We start from the raw sequence: 27,219 nt of genomic DNA on the forward strand, positions 1-27,219 counted from the left end.
CGCCTTTTTCCTTGCTTCTGTTTTAGGAAAACTACGAACAGATGAAAGCCTTAGTAAATCAACTCCATGAGCGAGCGCAGAACATCAGACTAGGTAAGCGCTCAGTTACTCTTCAGTTTATGCTTTTAATTAAGATGTCCCTTTATTTGTTTTAGAAAAACTAGTAGCATCAAGGTTTTGACTCTTCAAGACTGTGCATTTGCTGTTAGTGGGAATGTAAATTGGGGCAGCTACTATGTAAGACAGCATGTTGTTGTTTAGTTGCTAACTCGTGTCTGACTCTTTTATGACCCCGTGGACTGTAGCCCACCAGGCTCCCCTGTCCATAGGATCTTCCAGGCAGGAAGGAGTGGGTTGTCCTTTCCTTCTCCAGGAATCTTCTCCATCTAGGGATTGAAGCCGCGTCTCCTGCGTTGGCAGGTGGATTCTTCCTGAGCCATCAGGGAAACCATGTGACACAGTGTGGAGGTCCTTAAAAAGTAAAAATAGAGTTACCATATGATCCAGCATTCCGACTCCTAGGCTTATATCTGGAAAAGATGAAAACTCTTAATTCCCCAGTATTCATAGCAGCACTGTTTACAAGAGCCAGAGACATGAAAACAACCCAGATACCCATCAACAGGTGACTGGTTTAAGATGTGGTATACATATATATATATGTGGATATGTACTCAATCATAAAAAGAGAATGGAATATTGCCGTTTCTAGCAACATGGATGGACCTAGAGAATATCATACTAAGTGAAGTAAGTCAGGAAGAGAAAGATAAATATTATATAATATTTTATATATGGAATCTAAAAGATAATGCAAATGAATCTATACACAAAGCAGAAACAGACATGGAGGTATAGCCCAGTGGCAGAGCATTTGACCTCAGGAACAGGCCCAAAGACAGAAGGAACGAACCTCTGGTTGCCAAAGGAGAAAGGAAAGGGGCGAGAGAAATTAGGAACGTGTGATTAACAGAGAAAAAGTTAGTATGCATAAAATAGAGACGCAACACGGATTTACTAAACATGGAGGATAATATTTACTATCTTGTGATAACTGATAATGGAAAATAAACGGAAAAAATATGTATAAATGAGTCCCTTTGCTGCAGACCTGAAACTAATACAATCCTGCTATTTAACTATATTTCAATTTTAAAAAGCCTGCATTTGTCGGCATGCAGACATTTTATTTTTAACTAGTATTTGGTCAGTTTTTCTGCTCAGGCAGCACTGCCATTATTTGGGGGAAAGTAGAAATTCAGATTCATCAATTATTATTTTTTTTTTTTGTCCACACTTTGTGGCTCGTGGGACCTCAGTTTCTCAACCATGGATTGAGCCTGGGCCCTGGCGGTGAGAGCACCAAATCCTAGCCACTAGAGCACCAGAGAACTTCCTCATCAGTATTTTATTTTATTTTATTTTATTTTTTTTTTATTAGTTGAAGGCTAATTACTTCACAACATTTCAGTGGGTTTTGTCATACATTGACATGAATCAGCCATAGAGTTACACGTATTCCCCATCCCGATCCCCTCATCAGTATTTTAAACTATTTCTTCTTAAGGTTTTTATTTAAGTCACAGGATCATACTGAAAGTTTTCTTTTACTTGAAGCAACTAAAAACATTTTCTGTTCATTAGTCATATTCATACTATATATTGTATTTTGCATAATTGTGCTTTTTCCGCTGTGTTGTATAATTTGGAAATAATTTCTGTGTGTGTTTATTGCTAGTTAAATAAATGAGATTTCCTAAAACTTTGTAATTTGTCATTTTTTATTTTTAAATTGTGGACATAATAGACATTCTTTTTCTTGGAGGAGATTGCATCATAGGAATATAAAATGCTAATGTTTAAGTAAGTACTACATCAACTTCTGTTGTGCCTTTATTGGTATATATGATAATTTACTTTAGAAGGCTCTGTGACTTGAAATAACAGCCATTTCCAAAGTAAGAGTCCTCATATTAAAGTACCTGAGAAGGAGCTATTTGAATTTTATAGCCTTCATTTAAAAAGAATTCTCTGACTCCGGGCTCGCAGCAAGGAGGGAAATGAGGCTGAGCTGAGTCTTGACAGTTCTGTCCATCTGCCGGGGCGCCCTGGTCATGGCCACGGGGGCCGAGGGCAAACGGAAGCTGCAGGTCGGAGTCAAGAAACCGGTAGGCCACTGTCCCATCAAATTGCACAAAGGGGACGTCCTGCACATGCCCTCCACGGGGAAGCTGGAAGATGGAACAGAGTTTGACAGCAGTCTGCCCCAGAACCAGCCCTTTGTCTTCTCCTTGGGCACAGGCCAGGTCATCAAGGGCTGGGACCAGGGGCCGCTAGGGATGTGTGAGGGGGAAAAGCGGAAGCTGGTGATCCCATCAGAGCTGGGGTATGGAGATCGGGGAGCTCCCCCAAAGATTCCAGGTGGTGCAACCTTGGTGTTCGAGGTGGAGCTTCTCAACATCGAGTGACGTTCAGAACTGTAGCCAAACTGGAGAAGGGTGGTGGAGAGGCCCCCATCAGGGACCAGACTATTTAAAGAAAGAAAAAAAACCTTAAAACCCAAAATAAACCAACAAAAAGAATTCTCTTCAATATCCTCATGTATAGAAACTGTTTGGTCTATCAGCCTGTGGTTTAAGGGTGTTGTATTCCTGGATATGATCTTATCACATTCAGAGGACAGACTTTGTGTAGAAGTCATTAGTGAAATAATTTGGCAAAATCTTGATGGATTTCTGTTTAGTTTAAATTATTTTTAATATGTTTTTTCCTCTAAGCACTTTAAGGATGGAGACAAAGTAATTGATTAATGGCAGATGGACAGAAAGATCATCTAAAATTGTGTATTCATTTGTATAGGTATTAGGGAAGAAATAAGCTCAGTATTTTCATCCTTTGTAGAATTTTGAGGTTGGTAGTTACTCTAATAAGTAAGCCACTTTGGTCCAGTTATTTAATCCCTCTTGAACATTTTCAGTATCTCATTTGTAACTTGAGACTCAAGAGTGGGTCTGTGAATTACAGGCGCTATTTACTCCAAGCACACATTTCTGTCTTCTTTTGACTTAATAGATTAATCAAAGTTAATTGAAAAAAATCATTTAAAAAAATCTGTTTGGAATACATTGGTCTCTGCCTTTTGTACTGTAGTAGTTTAGTGTCAAAATCAATTAAATCCTCTAAAAGTTACCATGACATGAACAAGTAGATATGAAACTCAGTGTGGGGCCAGTTGAAGCAAAGACCTCATTCAGATGGCAGTAATTGTTCCCATTCTATCTATAAAGATATAGGGGAGAATTAAACAAAAAACAGACAAAGAGGGTAAACTTCATATAGGTCCTTCTGTATTGTGTGTTCTCAGTTGTATCTGACTCTTTGTGACCCCATGGATTGTAGTCTTTCCATGGAATTTTCCAGGCAAGAATACTGGAATGGGTTGCCATTTCCTACTCCAGGGGATCTTTCTGGCCCAGGGATCGAACCCTTGTCTCTTGTGTCTCTTGCACTGGTAGGTAGATTCTTTACCCCTGTGCCACCTGGGAAGCCATTCCTTCTAGATTAGGTACTTGTAATATAAGGAGAATATTATTTTGATAATGGCTGTATCCAGTCCCTTTGGTTTTAAGTCACAAAGATCCAAATCAAACTTGTTTAATCCAGAAGCCAACCACCAAACCATGGAAAGGAAGTGCTGAATGGACTGGGGGACTCCAAGCCCTGCAGGACTTACTTTCTCTGCCCATTTTCTCTCATTTCAGGATGTGCATGTATGTTGGACCACATTCTCTTTCTCCATGAGGTGGGGAACTTGGTTGCTTGGAGGCCAGCAACAATCTGAAGTAAATTGTAAACAATCAGTTTACAATCTGAAGGAAAGATCTAGTTATCCTTTCACTCCAATTTGGAAAACTGTGATGGGTTCTCTGGGGCCCTGTGTTCTCTCCCTGACCCAGTCACTCTATCAAGTGGGGTGTGGTACGTACAGTGCCAGCCTGGACCCACGTCCACCAGGACTCCAAGACAGTGGGCAGCTGGCAGCTCCTGAAACTTCATGGCGTTGGCAGAGGTTTTCAGGAAAGGAGGAAAGGAAAGCAGGCAGTCAAAAAGCAACGGATGTCAATTACACTGTCTCCAGACCACCCTGGGCTTCCTTGGTGGCTCAGTGGTAAAGAATCCACCTGCAATGCAAGAGACAATCTATCCCTGAGTCGGGAAGATCCCCTGGAGAAAGAAATGGCAACCCGCTCCAGTATTCTTGCCTGAGAAATCCCATGGACAGAGGAGCCTGGAGGGCTACAGTCCATGGGGTTGCAAAGAGTCGGACACGACTTCATGACTAAACAACAACAGACCGCCCTGATTTCTCTCTACGAAGAGAGGGGTGTGTAAATAGGGGGGTGAGTTGTAAAAACAGGTGTAGCAGACATTTGTCATTCTTTTTGACCAGGTAACTGCTGAACCCCTGTTCTAAGTGTGAGGAAATGGTGTTAAAAAATGACATGAGTTTTTGTCTATTGGATGTGATTTGAGAGGCAAGATATCCTGCTGGTATGCATTTCAGAAAGATGACTAGAATCATACTCTTGAAGTCATCTTGGAATAAGGCATTGTCTCCTGAAAAAGAATCAGAACCCTTGCTGAAATGAAAGTATGTTTTGTTGGGAGCAGAACTGATAAAGGAATTACTCCCTTTGAATGTTAAGATTAGCGGGTGTGACTAAGAAGCAGTAGAGTCCGCCAGCCCTGAGCATCTGGGGATGGCAGGCCCTGAGCATGTGACGGTCTGGTTCTAGAGGAGAGGAGAGCGCTGAGCAGGGCTCCTTGGGAGGGAAGCTAGGGAAGGACAAACAGCCTTCCTCACAGTGCTGCCTAGAGTTAGTACTGTCATGCCAGGAAAATGGATATTACACAGGTACATATAATGTAAAAGTGATAGACACTTCGGTCCATGGGATTCTGTAGGCAAGAATACTGGAGTGGGTTGCCATGCCCTCTTTCAGGGTATCTTACCCACCCAGGGATCAAACCCACATCTCTTACATCTCCTGCACTGGCTGGCAGGTTCTTTACCACTAGTGCTATCTGCGAAGCCGTATGTTATTATATAACATATATATCAGTAATACCTTTAAAGACACATTTTAAAAAATATATTTTGTTGAAGTATAGCTGGTTTACAATGTTATGTTAATTTCTGCTGTATAGCAAAGTTCAGTGATTCTTGTTCATACTCTCTTCCATTATGGTTTATCACAGGATATTCAATATAGTTCCCTGTGCTATGTAGTAGGATCTTTTTGTTTATCCTATATATAATAGTTTACATCTGCTAATCCCAAACTCCCTGTCCATCCCTCCGTGACCCCCCGCTCCCTCTTGGCAACTACAAGTCTATTCTCTATGTATATGAGTTTGCTTTTGTTTCATCAGTTCAGTTCAGTCGCTCAGTCGTGTCCGACTATTTGTGACCCCATGGACTGCAGCACGCCAGGCTTCCCTGTCCATCACCAACTCCCGGAGTTTACTCAAGCTCATGTCAATTGAATCAGTGATGCCATCCAACCATCTCATCCTCTGTCATCCCCTTCTTCTTCTGCCTTCAATCTTTCCCAGCATCAGGGTCTTTTCAAATGAGTTAGCTCTTTGCATCAGGTGTCCAAAGTATTGGAGTCTCAGCTTCAGCATCAGTCCTTCCAATGAATGTTCAAGCTTGATTTCCTTTAGGGTGGACTGGTTGGATCTTGCAGTCCAAGGGACTCTCAAGAGTCTTCTCCAACACCACAGTTCAAAAGCATCAATTCTTCAGCGCTCAACTTTCTTTATAGTCCAACTCTCACATCTATACATGACTACTGGAAACACCATAGCTTTGACCTTTGTTGGCAAAGTAATGTCTGCTTTTTAATATGTTGTCTAGGTTGGTCATAACTTTTTTTTCAAGGAGTAAGCATCTTTTAATTTCATGGCTGCAATCACCATCTGCAGTGATTTTGAAGCCCCCCAAAATAAAATCTGTCACTGTTTCCATTGTTTCCCCATCTATTTGCCATGAAGTGATGGGACCAGATGCCATGATCTTAGTTTTCTGAATGTTGAGCTTTAAGCCAACTTTTTCACTCTCCTCTTTCACTTCCATCAAGAGGCTTTTTAGTTCCTCTTCACTTTCGGCCATAAGAGTGGTGTCATCTGCATATCTGAGGTTATTGATATTTCTCCTGGCAATCTTGATTACAGCTTGTGCCGCATCCAGCCCAGCATTTCTCATGATGTACTCTGCATATAAGTTAAATAAGCAGGGTGATAATATACAGCCTTGACATACTCCTTTTCCTATTTGGAACCAGTCTGTTGGTCCATGTCCAGTTCTTTTTTTTTTTTTTTCTATGTCTAGTTCTAACTGTTGCTTCCTGACCTGCATATAGGTTTCTCAGGAGGCAGGTCAGGTAGTCTGGTATTCCCATCTCTTTCAGAATTTTCCACAGTTTATTATGATCCACACAGTCAAAGGCTTTAGCATAGTTAATAAAGCAGAAATAGATGTTTTTCTGGAACTCTTTTGCTTTTCCCATGATCCAGTGGATGTTGGCAATTTGATCTCTGGTTCCTCTGCCTTTTCTAAATCCAGCTTGAACATCTGGTAGTTTACAGTTCATATATTGTTGAAGTCTGGCTTGGAGAATTTTGAGCATTACTTTACTAGCATGTGAGATGAATGCAATTGTGCGGTAGTTTTTATTTCATAGATAAGTTCATTTGTGTCATATTTTAGATTCTGCATGTAAGTAATATCATATGGTATTTGTCTAACTTACTTCACTTAGTGAGGCAGTCTGTAGGTCCATCCATTTTGCTGCAAATGGCATTATTTCATTCTCTCTTATGGCTGAGTAGTACTCCATTATGTGTATGTGTATGTGTGTATGTGTGTTTGTGTACATGTGTGTATGTGTACATGTGTACATACGTGTGTACATGTGTATATGTGTGTATGCGTGTGTGTGTGTGTGTGTGTACGTATACATATGTATATGCACATCACATCTTCTTCATTCATATGTCTGTGGACATTCAGGTTGTTGCTATTTCTTGGCTGTTGTGAATAACATTGCTATGAGCAGAGGGGTGCATGTATCTTTTCGAATTATGATCTTGTCTGGATATGTGCCCAGGAGTGGGATGGTGAGTTCATGTGGCAACTCTATTTTTAGTTTTTTGAGGAACATCCATACTGTTTTCCATAGTGGCTGTACCAATCTACATTCCCACCAACAGTGTAGGAGTTTTCTCCACCCCTTCTCTAGCATTTGTTGTGTGTAGACTTTTTACTGATGGCCATTCTGACTGGTGTGAGGCGGCAGTTCATTGTAGTTTGGTTTTGCTTTTCTCTGATCATTACTGGTGTTGAGCATCTTTTTATGTGCCTGTTGGCCTCAGGTGTAGATATCCTGAGTTTTGAATTCCTAACATTTCCTAAATAATTTTCAGATAAGAGGAAGGGACAGTGTTTCAAGTTGTTTTGAAGGTGAACCCTCGATGTTTTCATCTAAGAGAACTTGTGATAAATAAAAAGGTTGACAGTAATGAATGGATTCTTGTCCTCCATTTTGTGTTTTCTTCTCTGCCTCTGCACTGCTCCCTTTATTTCAGGTTTCTTCTCTTGCTCTCCCCTTTGGTTCCCATAGAGCATGTCAGGAATACACCTGCAAGGCGGGAGACACAGGTTCTGTCCCCCTGTTGGGAAGATCCCCTGGAGGGTGGCATGGCAACCCACTCCAGGATTCTTGCTGGGAGAATTCCACGGACAGAGGAGCCTGGTGGGCTGCAGTCCATGGGGTGGCAGAAAGTCAGACACGACTGCAGCGGCTAAGCACACCTAACACGCATAGCACATAGGATCTGCTGCTGCTGCTGCTGCTAAGTCGCTTCAGTCGTGTCTGACTCTGTGCGACCCCACAGGCGGCAGCCCACCAGGCCCTGCCGCCCCTGGGATTCTCCAGGCAAGAACACTGGAGTGGGTTGCCATTCCCTTTTCCGATAGGATCGCTAGGAGCGTCTTAGTCGTTTCTATAGGTGGAGCAAGGATTATCCCAGCTGTGTGATTTGTGCTAGCCAGACCTTAAGTATTTTGGTTAACAAGTTAACTGAAGGCCTGTAAGTGTTTTGATAGATTTGGAAGTGTTTAGTTTTTCTAAAACTGGGTAATAACTTTATTGATATAGAAAAATGCAAAGTTTCTGGTGGTTGAAACAAGGGCCTCTTAATGACCTTGAGATAAGGCTTATGTAGGTTTTTTAAAATATTATTTTATTAATAGTTGATTTACAATGTCATGTTAATTTCTGCTGTATAGCAAAGTGATTCAATTATACATATATACACATTTTTCATATTTTCAATTATGATTTATTACAGGATGTTGAATGTAGTTCTCTGTACCATACAGTAGAACTTTATTGTTTAAGAACTTTGTGTAGTTTTAAAAACACTTTGGAGTGGAAGTTAAACTGCATGTCTGTAGCTCCAGCAATGCATATAGCATCATGGAAGTGACCACAGTTAAGCATTTGTGCTGAGCATGCAGAGGCTGACTGCTATGTCTCGACTGCCCCCTGGTGACAGCAACGAAAAGATGCTATATACTGTAAAATGCTTCCTGATTTTGGGAGTGTTAAAATGTGAACAAACTGTGTTTTAGAATCAGTGCAATATGCTAAATGAGACTGAAGGAAAACATGGCTCTTCCAGCTCTTGAGTCTGTAGGAGTGGAGATAATTAATGCAAAAATCTTTAAGAGTAATGTTTAGAAAACTAAGGTGCTGTGACATGCTGTCTTTTTGTGGTCCATGTGAATTCTGTGACCTGAGAATTTATATCAAGGATAGCACTCTTTGTGAATTTTCCTAATAAGATCTGAATTCGCTAGATGCTCTGTGTAGCATAAGGGAGTTAGAGAAGGCGAGGTTCAGGAAAAGAATGAGACCGGCACTTTACAGGAACAGATCACCTTTAATGAGGTGAGAAGGGCAGTGGTCAGACTAGTGAGCTGCTGCATTTATCTAAGAAAAGAGTGAGTATATATAGGCATGTATGTGGAAAGCTACTGTCTTAAGGGGACCTGTTCTTCTCCAAGGTTGTTCGGAGTAGTTATCTCTTAAACGGCTGGGGCAAGGAAATTTGGAGATCCGCCAGAGGCTGGACCTGCTGGGAGCTGGGTGTAATCAACCTTAATGTCCGTTTTTTTCTTCGGGTGAGAGAGTTCTTTGTTTTGCTTAGAATGGTGGGGAGGGTCCAGAGGGGAGTTTAACTCCAGGCTACTTTGAGCCAGGTAACTTTCCTTCACTCTGAATAGCAAAGTCAAGGTTTAGGCAGAATTAGGAATAATATTGGTTTAAGTACTTAAAAAAAAACAAACAAACCACAAATCTATTTTCTTACTTCTTTTTCATCTCACCCTCCCCTGGCTCAGCTCCCCAAAGACCTTCACCCAAGCCTGGTCTTCTTTGTAGTGCCTTAGGCTCACTTTTCTTTAATGTTTATTTTTAAACAGCTTTATTAAGGTAGAATTGGCATGCGATAACTGCATTATGTAAAGTGTACAGTTTGATGAGTTTTGACATATGTATATGTCCATGGAACTGTCTCTGCCGTCAAGATGATGATGATAATGTCACTCTCAGAAGCTTCCTCTGCCCTTTGTCACCCTTCTGCTCCCCCCTCTCTCCTACCCCAACTCAAACCTCAGTTAGGAACTCTGAATTCCCTGGGGCTGGGCCCTTTGATTTAATTCACGCTACCTTGTAAGTCTTTCTCCTCCAGAATTATTTTCTTTTTAAAAGATAAGATGTATGATATGTTCTTCTTGGTTACCTTAAGGCAGGCTTAGTCTTAAAAATATGTCCCCTACCTCTTCAAAAGAAAATAAAACATCCCCTTAGATACAGGAAAGTCTTGATTTGAAAATAAGGTTGTGTAAAAAAAAAAAAAATTTTTAAAATTTAAAAATTAAATAAAAAATTTTTTAAAAATGAAAATAAGGTTGTGCTACTTGGAGGCTTCTTTGAAATCTGTATGGATGTATTTTCTCACCTAAAAAAACAAATCATTTTTAAAAATAGCTGAACATTTCAGTGGACAAGGAGTTTATTAAGATGAAACTCTTAGGCAGCATCCTTTCCCTTACGAAGGTAAAGATGTTAAGGTGCAATACGATGGTCTGTTCTGACCGATTGCTGTGATTGGCTGAGGGTGGGGTGTGGCTGTTCCCCAGGTGCTGAGCCTGGCAGGTGTCAGGCTGGGCGAGGCTCGGTGCACCCCTCCCCTCAAGCAGCCTCATCGGGTTGGTTACCCCAGAGAACTCTTCAGTCATTGTAATTTCCTTTTGTCTGGGCCAAAGTCAGGAAACACTGAAGACAATCTCTGAGTCAGGATAGTAACAAAAGAGGACTTTTTTTTTTCTTTTTGGCCCCACTCCTGTGGCATGTACAGTCTTAGTTCCCCCAACCAGGAATCCAACTTATGCCCCCTGCAGTGGAAGCACAAAGTCTTAACCACGGACCTCAGGCAAGTCCCCAGAGGGGATGTTTTAATTATTATATGATGTGTTCAGCTCTCTCCTGTTCGAGGGGCTTAAAGGTTACGGGTCATTAGTGGCACCTTGGCTTCCCCGGTGGCGCTAGTGGTGAAGCACCCGCTTGCCGATGCAGAAGACACGAGAGACTCGGTTTCGATCCCTGGATCAGGAAGATCCCTTGGAGGAGGAAATGGCAACCCGCTCCAGTGTTCTTGCCTGGAGAATCCCATGGAGCTAGGAGCCTGGCGGGTCATAGTCCATGGCGTTGCAAAGAGTCGGACGTGACTGAAGCGACTTGGCACGCACATAGAGTGGCACCTTTAGCTAAGATTTGTTGTGTATATTATGGAAGTCAGAAAATGCTTTTTACCTGGGACAGATGATGTTAGAAACATTTCAAATTTCATAGAGCATATAGTACAGTGCTAGATATTTGTAATAGGTGTAATAAGTGTGGTGGAGATGACACAGTATTTGCAGAATGTGAGATGCAGAGAAACATATTGCATTATTTCCTTAAGTAATTACTGCTGAATTTAGAAAATGTTTAATATACTGTGGGCTTGAGAATGGGTTGACTTTTTTTTTTTTAATTCCAGTTTGAATGATCTGAAAAATTACCTGTTTTTCATATGTTAATTTTTTTTTAAAGTACTGTATTTTGGACTAAGTGTTATATGTTTTTCTGGTATTCAGTTGAATGGAGACCTTATATTGAATTTGTGTCATCTATCATGTTTTTTATCACAGGAGGTGGTGAGAAAGCCAGAGCACGTCACATATCAAGAGGAAAACTGTTACCCAGAGAAAGAGTTGACAATCTTATAGACCCAGGGTTGGTACATACCCAAACGTTGGCTTAGGGTGTCCTCTGTCCCATGGTGCTTTCTTAGTGGTTTTTTTTTTTCTTTTTTGGCTGTGCTGTGCAGCTCTCAGGATCTTGGTTCCCCAACCAGGGATTGAACCCAGGCCCTCGGCAATGAGGTGCAGAGTCCTAACCATTGGACCACCAGGAAATTCCCATCTTAGAAAGTTTTGTGAAATAAATGGTTTTAAATTCTGGTTTTTACCTAAGCTTCAGCAGCAAGTGGTTGTTGTGAGGCTGCAATATGTCAGGTGCTCTTCTGGGTGCTAGCGATGCATCACTGAACAAAGCAGACCAAGTTCCTTGCCCTGCTGGGGCTTACATGGGAGCAGGAGGAGACAGAAAATACTTGGTAAATGTCACAAATTATATAGTATGCTGGAAGGTGATATGTGTCATGGGACAAAAAAGAAGAGGTAGACCAGCATTACAAAAGAGAAAGATGAAGATCAAGTTGCAGTTTCAATGAGGTGGTTAGGATCGGCCTCGCTGAGGGGTGACATTTGAACAAAGATGGGAAAGAGTGGAGCGAGATGGGCTGTATGTATCTGGGGAGAGAGGGTTACAGGCAGACGGAGCGGCCAGTGCGAGGCTTCTGTGCTGGGAGCTGGGAGTGGCTCACAGATGCTGATATGCCGAAGGGCCCGGGAGGCTGTCTTGTGGGAACGGAGGTTCAGTGAAGTGGGGAGTAGCAGAAGATGGGGTCAAATTCATAACACATTTGTGGGTCAGTGTAAGAGTTTGGACTTTTACTCTGAAAGAAACGAGGAGACTTGGTAGGACTTACCTGACTTATGTTTTAAAAAGTTATTCTGGCCACGGGTGTGAGTAGCCTATGTGGCTTGAGGGTGGAAGGACCAGGACCAGTTAGAGAAATGAAGATTCAGAAGTATCGTTTCTGTGGACACGGACACACGTGCCCAGCCTGGAGACAAACACCGTTAACACCTAGTGTGCATTAACACACTAGTGTATATACCGTTAACACCTACACTATTTTCATGCAAACGTGGATCAGACACACTTTTTTTTTGTTTGTTTTAGAAAAATGGAATATTGTGTTTTATAACTCCCTTCTCCCCCTCCCCCACCACCCTTAATATATCTTGAACATTTAAGTGAGAGGATAAAAACAGTGGTTAGGAGCTTGGTCCCCTATTTAAGAGCTTATTAAACTCAGCTCTGCCACGTTCTAGTAGTTGAGTGACCTCAGGCAACTGACCTCATCGCTGTGTTTCAGTTTCCTCATCAGTCAGTGGGGATCCTAGTGGGATCCATAGCAGAAGGTAGTTCTGAGGACTGAATGAGTGAGTGTTTCTGAAGCTCCTAGGAGAGAGGCTGGCATGCGGTTAAGTGCTACGTAAGTGTTAGGTGCTGCTCTCTTTCTATACCAATACATACATCTGTACAATATCTTCAAAGATAAATGTGTTCCTTTGTGTGGCTGTGTTGTATCAATCCCCAAAGTGTTCACACTAGACTTTGTTTTAGACATTCTTCCTTTTATAGACTTTATATCCAACACACATATTTGAAGTGTTGCCCCATTAAAGAAAAAAAAATGTTTCCTTTTCCATTCAAATAACTATTTGAATAACTAACTATTCAAATATGATTTTTAAAAAAGAAAACATTAATTCAGGCAGCATTCTTTCTTCCATTCAGGTCTCCATTCCTGGAATTATCACAGTTTGCAGGTTACCAGTTGTACGGCGATGAGGAGGTCCCTGCAGGTGGCGTTATTACAGGCATTGGGAGAGTGTCAGGGTGAGTATTCTGCCCGCGCTCAGCCCCATGGGTCAGGAAGCAGGCCGACAGGGCAGGGCAGCCAGCACTCACCGCTTTGCATGAGAGTGTGTGAGTGTCATGCTAGTGATATTGTTTAGATCTGAGGCTTCCTACCCAGATGTGTTAGATCCATCTGTGGAGCTTCAGGGATGGAAATTGAAGGGAAAAACCCCAAGCAGTGATCCTGGGGACCCAACCCAAACCTTCATACTTAATCAGAATCTCCAGGGTTTGGACTTGGCATGGGTAGTTTTCCAAGGCTCTGCAGGTGATCTCTTGCACATCTAGAGCAAAAAACCGCTGTCTTAGAAGAGTAGTTCTCGGAGTGTGGTCCCCAGGGAACATCAGCCTCACGTGAGAACTTGTTAGAAGTGTCAATAGTCAGGTCTTCCCAAAAAGTACTAAGTCATATTCAGGGAGTGGAGCCCCGAAATCAGCCTTTAAACAAGCTCTCCAGATTCTCCAGTGCTATCCTTTGAGAACCACCATAGACTTAGGGCATCTTGATCGCTGGATACTACATTTGTTTGCGTGTATTTTTGTATGATCTCACACTGACCACCCAGTCACCGTTCCTTGTACTGCAATAAACACTTCCCACCGCCTAGTTGTCGTAATTTTACCACAATCCTGTGAGAAGGGGTGCTGTTATAACCATCACCATTCTGCAGGTAAGGAAACTGCCTTAGAGTGTTAAAATAACTTGCCAAAGATCAAGCCACTGGCAAAACTTGACTTTGAGATCAGGCAACCTGATACAATTGCTTTTGACTCGGATTCTGGTTTGCGTGTGTGTTGCTCCACCTTCACCCCTTGATTTGTGCCTTCACGGGAGGTGTGACTATAGTCGTTCACCATTGTTGCTTCTTTCTTTCTTCCCTCTTTAATTCCTAAACCTTACGCCCCAGTGACAAATCAAAGAGATGGATGGGTAGGGACCAGAACACAGCCTTGCTTCATTCCACTGAAGATTTTAAACTTTGTAATCAGTGCTCTTATCAGACACCCATTCTCTGAGGCTCTCTATGAACATCAGTAGCCAGGGCTCAATATTGAGTGTATGTACTTTAGCTTACAAGATTCCATGGAGGCAGGGGCCAAGACCAGACAGATTTTGTCTTTTCCCTGAAGCTGCTCTGGTGTTGGATAATATGACTGGAAAATAATTCACTTATTCAAAACATCTAAAGTAATACTTCACTATCATTAAAGTGACCTTTCTTACATAATCATATGGCTGAATTTGGTTAGCACCCTTTCTTTAGCAGATGATAGATGTTTAAACTAGCTTAAACAAAAAAAAATTTGTTGACTCTTAACTGATTTTGGGCCAAGCCAGATCTAGGAGCTCAAACAGCATCACCAGGCCACCAGGCTGGTTTTTGGATTCGTTCCTAGGCAGTCTGTTCAAGCCTTGAGGCAGAGCGGACCGTGGGCTTCCCCAGCTTCTGCGCTATAAGCTTAGCAGCCGCAGTGAGAGAAGCCCTCCTGCGGGCACAGCCCTAGGACCAGGGCCCGTCGCTGAGCCCCCCAGACGGACACTGAGTAGAAAGGCCTGGTCCTTGTGCTCACCTCCGAAGGTGGATGGACTTTGGGGTCAGTCCTGCTAAACCACATGGATTAAAAATAGAGAAGAGGCAGTTTCTGAAAGAAAGTTTAATTTTGTTGCCAATGTAATAGATATTTTTGCTGGATAGGCAAAATCAATAGGTGTCTAATGCAATGTGTGTGTTTTCGTTTTAGCCGTGCCTTGCGGCATGAGGGATCTTACTTCCCCAGCCGGGATCGAATCCGTGTCTCATGCAGTGGAGGCACGGCTTTGTAACCACTGAACCACCAGAGAAGTCTCTAATACAGTATTTTGTGGACTTATTTTACTTTTCATTTCTGTCATGTGCCTGGTTTTTGTCTTGTTTTGGGGGGGGCGTGGCCCTAGGTCTCATTACTGCACGTGCTCTTTCTCTCGTTGCAGCGAGCGGGGGTGATTTTTCCAGGTGTGATGCACAGGTTTCTTATTGCAGTGGGCTCTCACACTAAGACTGTGTTGCAGAACAGCCTCTGGGATGTGCAGGCTTTAGTAGTTGTGGCACTGGGGCTCAGCAATTGTGCTTCGCGTGCCCTAGAGCACAGGTTCAGTAGTTGAGGCACACGAATTTAGTTACCCTGGGGCATGTGGAATCCTTCTGGACCAGGGATCAAACCAACGTCCCCTGCTTTGGAAGATGGTTTTTAAACCACTGGACCACAAGGGAAGTCCTATGATGTTTCCATAAGACTAGTAAAAGTTACTAGTAATGTCCCTTGTCCAAGGTTGATAGAGGCAAGTGACAGAGTCAGAATTTCAGCCTCCCTTTGCCTGACTTCATAGCCTCGGCTCTTTGCTGCACCAGAACTTCTTAAGTTTTTCTAATGCAGCGCTCCCAGGAAAGGGAAGAGTGACCACACTCTGGAGGTGTGAGGTTATGGCCCAGTGACCTGCCAAGAGCCTCAATTCCTTTTGAAGTGATTTGTTTAATATTAAAGTCATTTAAAATGTACTTCTCACTCTATGAAATGTTAATTATAATGTGGGAAAATGCTTGCTATAACCTAGTGAATAAACTGATGCTCAGAGGAGAGAAACCATATACCCTAATAAAAGAAATTTAACATTACCTAAGGTCGTGGGCTCAGTTGCTGTTCTCTAGTTCATGTTCAACAAGAACTAGGTAAGTTATTTTTTAGAATTCTCGAGAATATAAAGTGAGGTAACAAAACTCATAAATACAAAGAAGATTAAATTTTGTGAAGACCACACTGTTCTCTCGTTTCAAGTGAGCCTTCAGTCTTCGGTTTTCCTGGCAGCACTCAGCAGGCTCTCTGCTGGCCTCTTCATTCACTGTCCCGCTTCTTGCCAGTTGCTTGTGGGCCATGGTACCTGACAAACTGGTTTCGGTGACTCATTACAGTATATGCTTTCAAAAATACTATTTTAAAATTTGCAACTATTGTTACTTTAAGCAGGATGAATGTTGTATTTTTAACTCCTTTTACTTTTATAGAAAAGCTTATGGCTGTAACATGAAGAACTTTTGAACATATGAAGCATAAATACTTTCAATGGCTCAGTTTTCCTTTTTGAAAATTAGCTTCCTAAAAGGAGATTCTGAAGTTTATCGTGAGAGGTTTTTTCATCTCGAGACGTGGATTTGCTGTTGTTGTTGTGTTACAGTGTTAGGACTGTTTCTTTCAAAGCACATTGCACAATGTGGCTTAGGTTGTTAGTTTTTCTCTGCTAATGTGGGGTGATGATTCTTTAAAAAAATTAGATATGAGTTTGTAAACTAATTAAAAGTGGTTCATTTTATATAAATGAATATATGAACAGTGATTAAAGTTGCTATACCATAAGATTGCCTACTAATGGCTATCATTAGTGATATATGTTAATACTGGAAATTGCCAGGTTGTATTTGGAGTGTCTTTATAATGAGATGCAGTTGGTCTTTACTTTTAAAAAATCTCTCATATTCTCTCTCCAATGAAATTTCTGCCTTTCAGAATAGAATGCATGATTGTTGCCAATGATGCCACAGTCAAAGGAGGTAGCTACTATCCAGTGACTGTGAAGAAACACTTACGAGCACAGGAAATTGCGATGCAAAACAGGCTCCCCTGCATTTACTTGGGCAAGTTATAAGAATTGTAAAACAAACTGTTATTCAGCTAGAGAAGTAAAAGATTGTTTAGAAGGATATGTGTGTGTGTGTGTGTGTGTGTGTGTGTGTGTGTATATATGACATTATCAGTGGGCATTTCAAGAATAGCTATTGGTTTCTCTCATAATTTCAAAAGAAATACTTATTCTTTGTTAAAACCCCTGAGAGAAAAAGTAAATAGAACTACCCATTATAACATCACTAAGGAGGAATCCCTGACAGTATTTTGGGGTGTGCTATTTTTTCCTCTACATGAGTGGTGTTTTTTTCTTCTATGTATTTTTGTTTTTCTATTTATCATAATGGATTCAAACTATGAAAAAATAATAGCTAATATTTATGAGTCTCTTGACTGTCAGGTACTATGTTAAATGCTTGAGTGTGTACATAATTTGGGCAAACATAATTTAAAGAAATTTAATTTTCAGTGAAAGTAAATTTATATTTGGAATTAAAATATGTTAATAATTAAATCTAAGGATATTTTTAAAAGAACATAAAAGCAGAGCAGTTTAAAATTGGCACGTCCTGGATACTAGCTTAGTTTGTAAAAACACCAGTATCTGTTGTTCATTTCTGTGAATATTTGAACAGGTACAGATGAGATTTCTTTTTCCTGTGAAAGTGAACTTACCTGATTGACTTAGAGTGTAAACTGCTTTGCACACATAGAAAACAACAAATGGGACCCCACAGCTTGCAACTGCTGTGCCCAACGCTGTAGGGAATGCAGTTAAGGGCGTCGTGTTGTCTGTCTTCCTCATAGTGAGTTGGAGACAGGATATAATGTATTAAACATCAACAGAAGACTCATAGCGATAGCTGTAAGGCTAGCTAGCTCCCTGTAATGTTGGCTCTGCACTCACAGTGTGTGCTGAGCTAAGTGCTTTGCGTATACTGTCTCATGCCATCCTGATAGCCACCCTGCAGTACACTGCTGGTGCCTTCATTTCACGGGTGGGGAAACTGAGGCATAGAATGGCTCAGAAATACTCCTGTGGTCACACAGCTGTGAAGTAAGGAAATTCTGTTCTGAACTCAGCTGACATTCTTATCCGCCACTGTTATGTACAGTAAAAAGAGAAACAGAAGGCGATGTGTGATAAAACTATCCCGTGAATTCAGTAGATGATGTTTGGATTGTTTTAAAAGAGAGAGAGAGAGATCCATTTTCAGCTGAACTGGTTAAGGATTTTTTACGATTTCTGGGGCTAATCCTCAAAGCAAAGAATGTCCTAAATATTTCAAGTGGAATTTTGCATAGGGGTAGGAGAGCCTAATATGTTTGAAGAAAGCAATACAATTTAGGGGGCTCTGTGGGAGGATTGGAGAAACAGGCTGCAGAAGAGTTTAGAAAGATAGAGCAAATTTTTTGTGAATGTAATTAAGAACTGGTGCTATTATCATTGAGACAAGTCTTCCTGTGTATAGGGTGTTTTGTTCATTGAGATGTACTTATATCTGTTATTTCCCCTGTCTTCAGTTGACTCAGGAGGAGCAAATTTACCTCGACAAGCAGAGGTATTTCCAGATCGAGATCACTTTGGCCGCATATTCTACAATCAGGCAGTTATGTCTTCTAAAGGCATTACACAGGTAATTTCTTATTAATGAGATATGTTGCTTTTTACATCAAATGTCTTTGCTAACCAGGTATTTTGAGATGACTTAAAAGGGAATTTTACTTTTTTTTGGCTATGCCATGCAGCTTATGGGGTCTTAGTTCCCTGACTGGGGATTGAACCCAGGCCCTTGGCAGTGAGAACATGGAATCCAAACCACTGGAATGCCAGGGAAGTTCCAAAAGAAAATTTAATACACAATATTTAGTTTTCAAGAAATCAACTGATAAGCTTATGAGATTTCCCTTGTATGTTGTCTGTCTTTTTTCCCTTGTTGCTTTTAATATTTTATCTTTGTCTTTAGTTTTTGTTCATTTATTACTATGTCTTGGTGTGTTTCTCCTTCAGATTATCCTTCTTGGGACTCTGTGCTTCTTGGACTTGGTTGACGATTTCGTTTTCCATGTTGGGGAAGTTTTCAGCTATTATCTCTTCGAATATTTTCTCGGGTTCTTTCTCTTTCTCTTCTTCTGGGACCCCTATGATATGAATATTGGTGCATTTAATGTGTCCCAGAGGTCTCTTAGGTTGTCTTCATTTCTTTTCATTCTTTTTTCTCTATTCTGTTTTGCAGCATTGATTTCTACCATTCTGTCTTCAGGTCACTTATCCGTTCTTCTGTCTCAGTTATTCTGCTATTGATTCTTTCTAGTATATTGTTCATCTCTGTTCTTTAGTTCTTCTAGGTCTTTGGAAACGTTTCTTGCATTTTCTCCATTCTTGTTTCAAGATCCTGTATCATCTTCAGTATCATTATTCTGAATTCTTTTTCTGGGAGGTTGCTTATCTCTACTTTGTTCAGTTGTTTTTCTGGGGATTTATTTATCTTGTTCCTTCATCTGGGACATAATCCCATTTCTTTTCATTTTGGTTAGCTTCTGTGGTTGTGGTATTAATTCTGAGGCTGCTAGGATTGTAGTTCTTATTTCTTCTGTCTGCCCTCTGTGGACAAGGATAAGAGGCTTATACAAGCTTCCATGGGAGGGACTGGCTGTGAGCAAAACTGTCTCTCTCTGGTGGGCAGGGTCATGCTCAGTAAAACTTTAATACAATTGTCTGCCTGTGGGTGGGGCTGTGCTCCCTCCCTGTTAGTTGTTTGGCTTGAGACTGACCAAGTCCTAGAGTCTAGAGGCTCTGTGCTGTGTGTGCTAAGTCACTTTAGTCATATCCGACTCTTTGCGAGCCTATGGACTGTAGCCTGCCAGGCTCCTCTGTCCGTGGGATTCTCCAGGCAAGAGTGCTGGAGTGGGTTGCCATTTCCTACTCCAGGAGATCTTCTACCCAGGGATCAAAACGGTATCTCTTTTATCTCCTGCATAGACAGGTGGGCTTTTACCACTAGCACCACCTGGGAAGCCCCTTGAGGCTCTGTGATAGGGCTCTTGGCATCCTCCAAGAGAGCTGATGCTGAGACCCATCTCCCAGGACTGCTGCTCCCAGTGCCCTTCTCCCCGTCGCAGGCCACTGCCCACCCACGCGTCTGCAGGAGCCCCTCAGACACTCACGGGTAGGTCGGGCTCAGTCTCCTGTAGGGTCCGTGTTCCTTTCCCCTGGTCCTGGTGCACGCATCGTTTTGTTTCTGTTTCCCCCAGTCCCATGGAGGTCCTGTAATCAAGTCCCGCTGGCCTTCAAAGTCAGATTTCCTGGTGATTCCCAGTCCCTTGGCAAGATCCCCAGGCTGGAGAGCCTGATGTGGGGTGTAGAACCTTCACAACTGTGCAACAGCTTCTTTGGTATTCTTGTTCTCCAGTTTGTGGGTCACCCACCCAGCAAGTATAGCATTTGATTTTATGGTGCTTGTGCCCTTCCTACCATTTCATTGCAGCTTCTCCTTTGTCCTTGGATGTGGGGTATCTTTTTTTGGTGGGTTCCAATGTCTTCCTGTTGATGGTCATTCAACAACTAGTTGTGATTTTGTTGCACTGGCAGGAGAAGATGAGCACATGTCCTTGTACTCTGCCTTCTTGAACTGATCTCAAGTACATGATAATTTCAAACTGTGATAAGTTCTATAAAGAAAAACATAACTGGATAAAGAGACAAAGGATAATCAATACACAATTGACTAATTGTGTATTCTTTTTCCACAGAAAGCCTAGTCAGATTCATCTACTAAATTTGGGAATATTGTTGTGGTGTAGTAAAGGTTAATTCCAAAGGAAACGAGTTTTTAAAAAGGAAGGACACTGAGTCATTGCTTTTTTAGGATGATACTCTGGAAAAATTCTAGTATATGTATGAGGAGCCATGCATAAAAACGTTACTTGTAGCATTATTTTTTATAACAAAAGTTAAAGAACACAGTAAATGACCATTCATGGGAGAGTTATAATATTCGGCTGTTAAAATGAATGAACTATGGATTAAAGACCCAAATGTAAGGCCAGAAACTGGAAAACTCTTAGAAGAAAGCATAGGCAGAAGAACACTCTTGACATACATCACATCAAGACCCTCTATGACCCACTTCCCAAAGTAATGGAAATTAAAACAAAAATAAACAAGTGGGAACTAATTAAACTTAAAAGCTTTTGCACAGTGAAAGAAACTATAAACAAAGTGAAAATATAGCCCTCAGAATGGGAGAAAATAATAGTAAATGAAACAACTGACAAAGGATTAATTTCTAAAATATATGAGCAGCTCATACAACTCAATACCAGAAAAACAAACAACCTAATCAAAAAGTGGGCAGAAGACCTAAACAGATATTTCTCCAAAGAAGACATGCAGATGGCTAATAAACACATGAAGAGATACTCGGTATCACTCATAATTAAAGAAATGCAAATCAAAACTACAATAAGATATCACCTCACACTGCTTAGAATGCCATCATCAACATATCTACAGACAATAAATGCTGGAGAAGGTGTGGAGAAAGGGAACCCTCTTGCACTGTTGGTGGGAATGCAAATTAATATAGCTGCTATGGTGAACGGTACAGAGATTTCTTAAAAAAAAAACAGGAATAAAACTACCAGCCATCCCACTACTGGGCATGTATACCCTGAGAAAACCATAATTGAAAAAGGCACATGTACTCCAGTGTTCATTGCAGCGCTATTTACAATAGCTAGAAAATGGAAGCAACCTAGATGTCCATCGACAGATGAATATATAAAGAAGTTGTGGTGCATATATACGGTGAAATATTACTCTGCCATAAAAAGGAATGCATTTGAGTCAGTTTTAATGAGGTGGATGAACCTAGAACCTATTATACAGAGTGAAGTAAGTCAGAAAGAGAAAGACAAATATCATATATTAACATATATATATATATGGAATCTAGAACGGTGGTACTGATGAACCTATCAGCAAGACAGCGATGGAGGTGCAGATATAGAGAACATACTTGTGGATACAGTGGGGAAAGGAAAGGGTGGGACAAATTGAGAGAGTAGCATTGAAACATACATGACCATATATAAAATCAGATAGCCACTGAAAATTTGTTGTATGATGTAGGGAGTTCAAATCTGGTGCTCTGTGACAACCTAGAGGGGTGGGATGGAGTGGGAGGTTCAAAAAGGAAAGAACATATGTATGCCTATGCCTGATTCATGTTGATGTCTTGCAGAAACCATCACAATATTGTAAAGCAAGTATCCTCCAATTAAAAATAAATTAGAAAAAATAAAATGAACAGACTAGAATTGTATGTGTCAATAGAAATAAGTCTCAAAGAATATCTTGCGTTTAAAAAAAGTAAAGTATAACCAGTTGCTCTGTATGCAAATGTTAAATATATCAAATAATCTATTATTTGTGTCTAAACAGGTACATGGGAAAGAAACAGTCACCTTTAGAACAGTGGTTACTTTTGAGGTGGGAGGGAGGAGAAAAAGGCTAGTAGGAGGTCTGTAGAGCCTTCAACTGTATCTGAGATATTTTATTCTTTTAAAAAAATTCAGAAGTAAGTTTAGCCAAATGTCAAGATCTATTGAGACTGGGTATTAAGTAAAGAATATTTATTTTATTCTAATCTTTTTCTTATGTTTGAAATATTTAATAATGCTGCTGCCATTCCTTTAGGTCTTTTTTTGTTGTTGTTATTGAATTTCTTAAGTTTTTAGTATTTTTATTAATACTCTAATTAATTAGTCATCACCTGCAATTATTATATCTCTTCTTTATATCCTACCAATATAATGTATTGTTATTTTTATTCTGTATTTTACTGTTACTGTTATGTGAGCTTCCCAGGTGGCGCTGGTGGTAAAGAACCCTCCTGCCGATGCAGGAGACCTAGAGATGCAAGTTCGATCCCTCGGGTCGGGAAGATCTCCTGGAGAAGGAAATGGCAATCCACTCCAGTATTCTTGCCTAGAAAATTCCATGGACAGAGGAGCCTGGTGGGCTATAGTTCATGGTGTTGAAAAGAGTCAGACACGACCAAGTGACTTAGCAGATTACTGTTATGTGACAACCTTGCCTATCTCTATGCTTTGTTTATCTAAACAGAAACTTCAGCTTTGTTCACTTTTGCACAGTCAGCCCTTCCATCCATTATCTGGTAAGAAATTATTGTGATCTTTTGTCTTTTAGGAGAAATTTCTGGATGCTAGGTGTCTGAAATCAGGTAGCACCAGGGCCGAGCTGCTTCCCAAGGCTCTAAGAAAGACTGTTCATCTCCTTGAGTTCCGATGGCCCCAGGCGTTCCCTTGGCATGTGGCCACATGACTCCAGTCTCTGTCTGTCTTCACATGGCCTTCTCCTCTGCGTCCCATCTCCTCCTTATAAGGACTCTTGTCACTGGATTACCCCTGGGTAATCAAGAATGATCTTATCTCAAGATCCTTAACTTAATTACATCTGCAAAGACCTCCCCCACCCCCTTTCCCCCCCAGTAAGATCACATTCACAGGTTCCAGAGATTCGAGTGTGGACATGCAGCCCACTGTAGACTTCTGCCACCTTGCATGCTTCTGTGCTCTGGCTTTCGGTTCACGTAGCTTCTGTAGAAACCACATAATACGTCAACCAACATCTAGCAAATATTTATGGAGAAGCTACTCTAAGCCAGACCCTACACTGGTGAGTAAAACTAGGTAGAGTCTGCTCCTGTGGAACCTGAAGCTTAAAGAGTGTTTTAAAAACCGAGTCTTTCTAAAATTAAAAGTGTCCTTCTATATTTTTAATAAACAATTATCTGCTTATCATAAAATATCTAGTATGTCTGAGGCATTTGACTGAATGCCTTCAGTTTGCCTATTTAATTTTCGTTTCCTAAAATGTTTTAAAAATTGTATTCGTTTATTTATTTTTGACTGCACTGGGTCTTCATGGCCGTGTGGGCTTTCTCTAGTTGCGGCGAGTGGGGACTGCCCCCTAGTTGGACTGTGCCAGGCCAGGGCCTCTCACTGCCGTAGCTTCTCTTGTTGCGGAGCACAGGCTCTAGACTGCGGACTCAGGAGTTGTGATGCATGGGCTTAGCTGATCCATGGCATGTGAAATCTTTCCGGACCAGGGATCAAATCCACGCTCCCTCTATTGGCAGGTGGAATCTTAACCACTGGACCACCAGGAAGGTCCGTATTTCCTAAAAATGTTAACATCAGTATTTCCTTAACTGAGCTGCTTCTCATAACATTTGTTTTTTCTATTTCACCCCAGTAGGATGTTTGTGGTTAAGGTTTGCCTTCCTATATTCTTTTTTTTTTTTTCTTAGTAAATATTTATTTATTTGACTGTGCTGGGTCTTAGTTGCAGCATGTAGGATCTTTCAGTTGTGGCATATGGGATCTGGTTCCCTGAACAGGGATCTAATACAGGCCCCCTTGTTAGGATCACAGAGTCTTAGCCAGCGGACCACTAGGGAAGTACCCCTATATTCTATGAACCTTGTTGAATTAAAAAAAATCTAACTGTCATCATACACTAACATCTATGGTGCCTCTTCTAACCTTTTCCCCAATATATGAATGCTAAATTGGTTATCTGTACTGAAGCTATTGCTTTGAGCTTTACTGAAAAAGTCAAGATATTTGTGAGCACTGTTCTATCATGTTGACTTCCCCTCCTTTTATTTTTCCAAAGGCACAAGTACCCCCAAAAATGAGGCCAAAAGAAAAGGACCTTTTCTAGCTTCTGCTGTTCCATGAGCTTTCCTCCCTGGGTTACCAGACTTCCTAAGGTTTGGCCCAGTATCTTCATTCTGACAGCTTAGGCTCCTGCAGACCTTGCTGCCCTCAGAGGTCCCCACTCACCGTGGCCTCCCGGAGACCACGCAGACTGTTGGTTTTGTCATTCCCCTTTCCTGAATTTCTGCTTGTGTGTGTGTGTGTGTGTTAGTTGCTCAGTTGTGTCCCACTGTTTGCGACTGCATGGATTGTGGGTCCCCACGTGACCCGCCAGGCTGCTCTGCCCATGGGATTCTCCAGGAAAGGACACTGGAGTAGGTTGCCATTTCCCTATCCGGGGGATCTCTCCTGGCCCAGGGATCAAACGTGGGTCTCCCTCATTGCAGATGATTCTTTACCGACTGAGCCACCAGGGAAGAAGTTCTCCTTAGGCCACTGGTTTCTTCCTCCCCCACTCTTCCTGTAATCCTCCTGCCCCACCTGAGAGCTTGTCCTTGGTGGTGTATAAAATTTTATGACATGCCTGCCCTCCACCCCCACTTATTTACCCTTAAGGTTCTGTTGTTTGAATGATCCTGCTGGTACCCTAGGCTCCAACTAGACGTTGTGCACTGAGCTCTCCCTGCTGATTCATGTCCCTTCACTGGTGTTCTGTGTGCTACTGATGGTGCTTTCTTCCTGCTCTTTTCCCTACAATTGAAACGTTGATGTCAGCCTTGACTCTTCTTTGCTTTTACTCCTGCTTAATCCCTTTAAGTAAATCTTTCTTACTTTTGTACCCCCAGGTACTCCTTTGATGCTAGGCAGATAATCAACACATTACCTACAGCCTTTACCATAGGTAGTTCAGGCCTTTCTGTCTATGTACAAATGTTGTTGTTGTTCAGTCGCTCAGTTGTGTCTGATTCTTTGTGATCACGTGCACTGCAGCACGCCAGGCTTCCTTGTCCTTCACCATCTGGAGCTTGCAAAAACTCATGTCCATTGAGTCGGTGATGCCATCCAACTATCTCGTACTCGGCCGTCCCCTTCTCCTCATGGCTTCAGTCTTTGCCAGCATCAGGGTCTTTTCTAATGAGTCAGCTCTTGGCATCAGGTGGCCAAAGTACTGGCGCTTCAACTTCAGCATCCATCCTTCCAATGAATATTCAGGAGTGATTTCCTTTAGGCTTGACTAGTTTGATCTTCTTGCTGTCCAAGGGACTCGCAAGAGTCTTCTTCAACACCACAGTTCAAAAGCATTCAATCCTTCAGTGCTCAGCCTTTCTTTTTTTTTTTTTTTGGTGTGTTTTTACATATTTATTTCCAATCAGTTTCCATTAAATCTTTATGATTTTTCTCCCTTTTTCTTCTCTTCTTCTTCTCCTCCTTTTCTTCTCTTTCTTCTCATTCTTACTATCTTGCAATTCAAAACCATCCTCTGACGATATTTTTGCAGCTATTGTAGGGAAGCCATTAACCTCTTTGTATGCAAACACACATGTAGGTCCTCTTTATGACAAGCGCACTGCAAACAGGCCTCCAGTCTCTAATCAAAGGCCTCCTGAGATTCTGGATGGTTGACATCCGCCAGGAGGGTCGCGGTGAGACACAGGGCGCAGGCACCCGACCGGCACGGGTGGGGACTGGGGCCGGGGACTTGCTCAGCCTTTCTTATGGTCCAACTCTCACATCCATACATGACTACTGGAAAAACCATAGCTTTGACTACACAGACCTTTGTTGACAAAGAAGTGTTTCTGCTTTTTCACATGCTGTCTAGGTTTGTCATAGCTTTCTTCCAAGGAGCAGGCGTCTTTTAATTTCATGGCTGCAGTCACCATCTGCAGTGATTTTGGAGCCCAAGAAAATAAAATCTGTCACTGTTTCCATTGTTTCCTCATCTATTTGCCATGAAGTGATGGGACCAGATGCCACGTCTTATTTTTTTGAATGTTGAGTTTTAAGCCAGCTTTTTCACTCTCCTCTTTCACTTTCATCAAGAGGTTCTTTAGTTACTCTTCACTTTCTACCATAGGGTGGTGTCATCTGCATATCTGAGGTTATTGATATTTCTCCTGGTAATCTTGATTCCAGTTTGTGCCTCATCCAGCCTGGCATTTTGCATGATGTACTCTGCATACAAGTTAAATAAGCAGGGTGACAATACATAGCCTTGACTTACTCCTTTCCCAATTTGGAACCAGTCCACTGTCCCATGTCCAGTTCTAACTGTTGCTTCTTGACCTGCATACAGATTTTTCAGGATGCAGGTAAGATGGTCTGGTATTTCCATCTCTTTAAGAATTGTCCTGTTTGTTGTGATCAACACAGTCAAAGGCTTTGGTGTAGTCAGTGAAGCAGAAGTAGATGTTTTTCTGGAATTCTTTCACTTTTTCTTTGATCCACTGGATGTTGACAATTTGATCTTTTGTTCCTCTGCCTTTTCTAAATCCAGCTTGAACATCTGGAAGTTCTCAGTTCATGTACTGTTGAAGCCTCGCTTGGAGAATTTTGAGCATTACTTTCCTAGCGTGTGAGATGAGTGCAATTGTGCGGTAGTTTGAGCATTCTTTGGCATTGCCTTTCTTTGGGATGGAATGAAAGC

General features: G+C 41.5%; 1 protein-coding gene and 1 pseudogene across 1 annotated transcript in view; both read left to right on the forward strand.

Moving 5' to 3' along the window:
* Positions 1–27,219, forward strand: part of MCCC2 (methylcrotonyl-CoA carboxylase subunit 2) — an 80,593-nt gene that overhangs the window by 4,467 nt on the left and 48,907 nt on the right. Inside the window, exons 2-6 of the mRNA XM_065905543.1 lie at positions 27–93; positions 11,324–11,408; positions 13,104–13,205; positions 16,767–16,894; positions 18,408–18,520. Coding sequence (XP_065761615.1) covers positions 27–93; positions 11,324–11,408; positions 13,104–13,205; positions 16,767–16,894; positions 18,408–18,520 — 495 coding nt within the window. The remainder of the gene's footprint in view (positions 1–26; positions 94–11,323; positions 11,409–13,103; positions 13,206–16,766; positions 16,895–18,407; positions 18,521–27,219) is intronic.
* LOC136146592 (peptidyl-prolyl cis-trans isomerase FKBP2 pseudogene) lies at positions 2,069–2,555 on the forward strand (annotated as a pseudogene).

Source organism: Muntiacus reevesi, chromosome 14 (assembly GCF_963930625.1).
Source record: "Muntiacus reevesi chromosome 14, mMunRee1.1, whole genome shotgun sequence".
In the NCBI taxonomy this organism is placed as follows: Eukaryota; Metazoa; Chordata; class Mammalia; order Artiodactyla; family Cervidae; genus Muntiacus; species Muntiacus reevesi.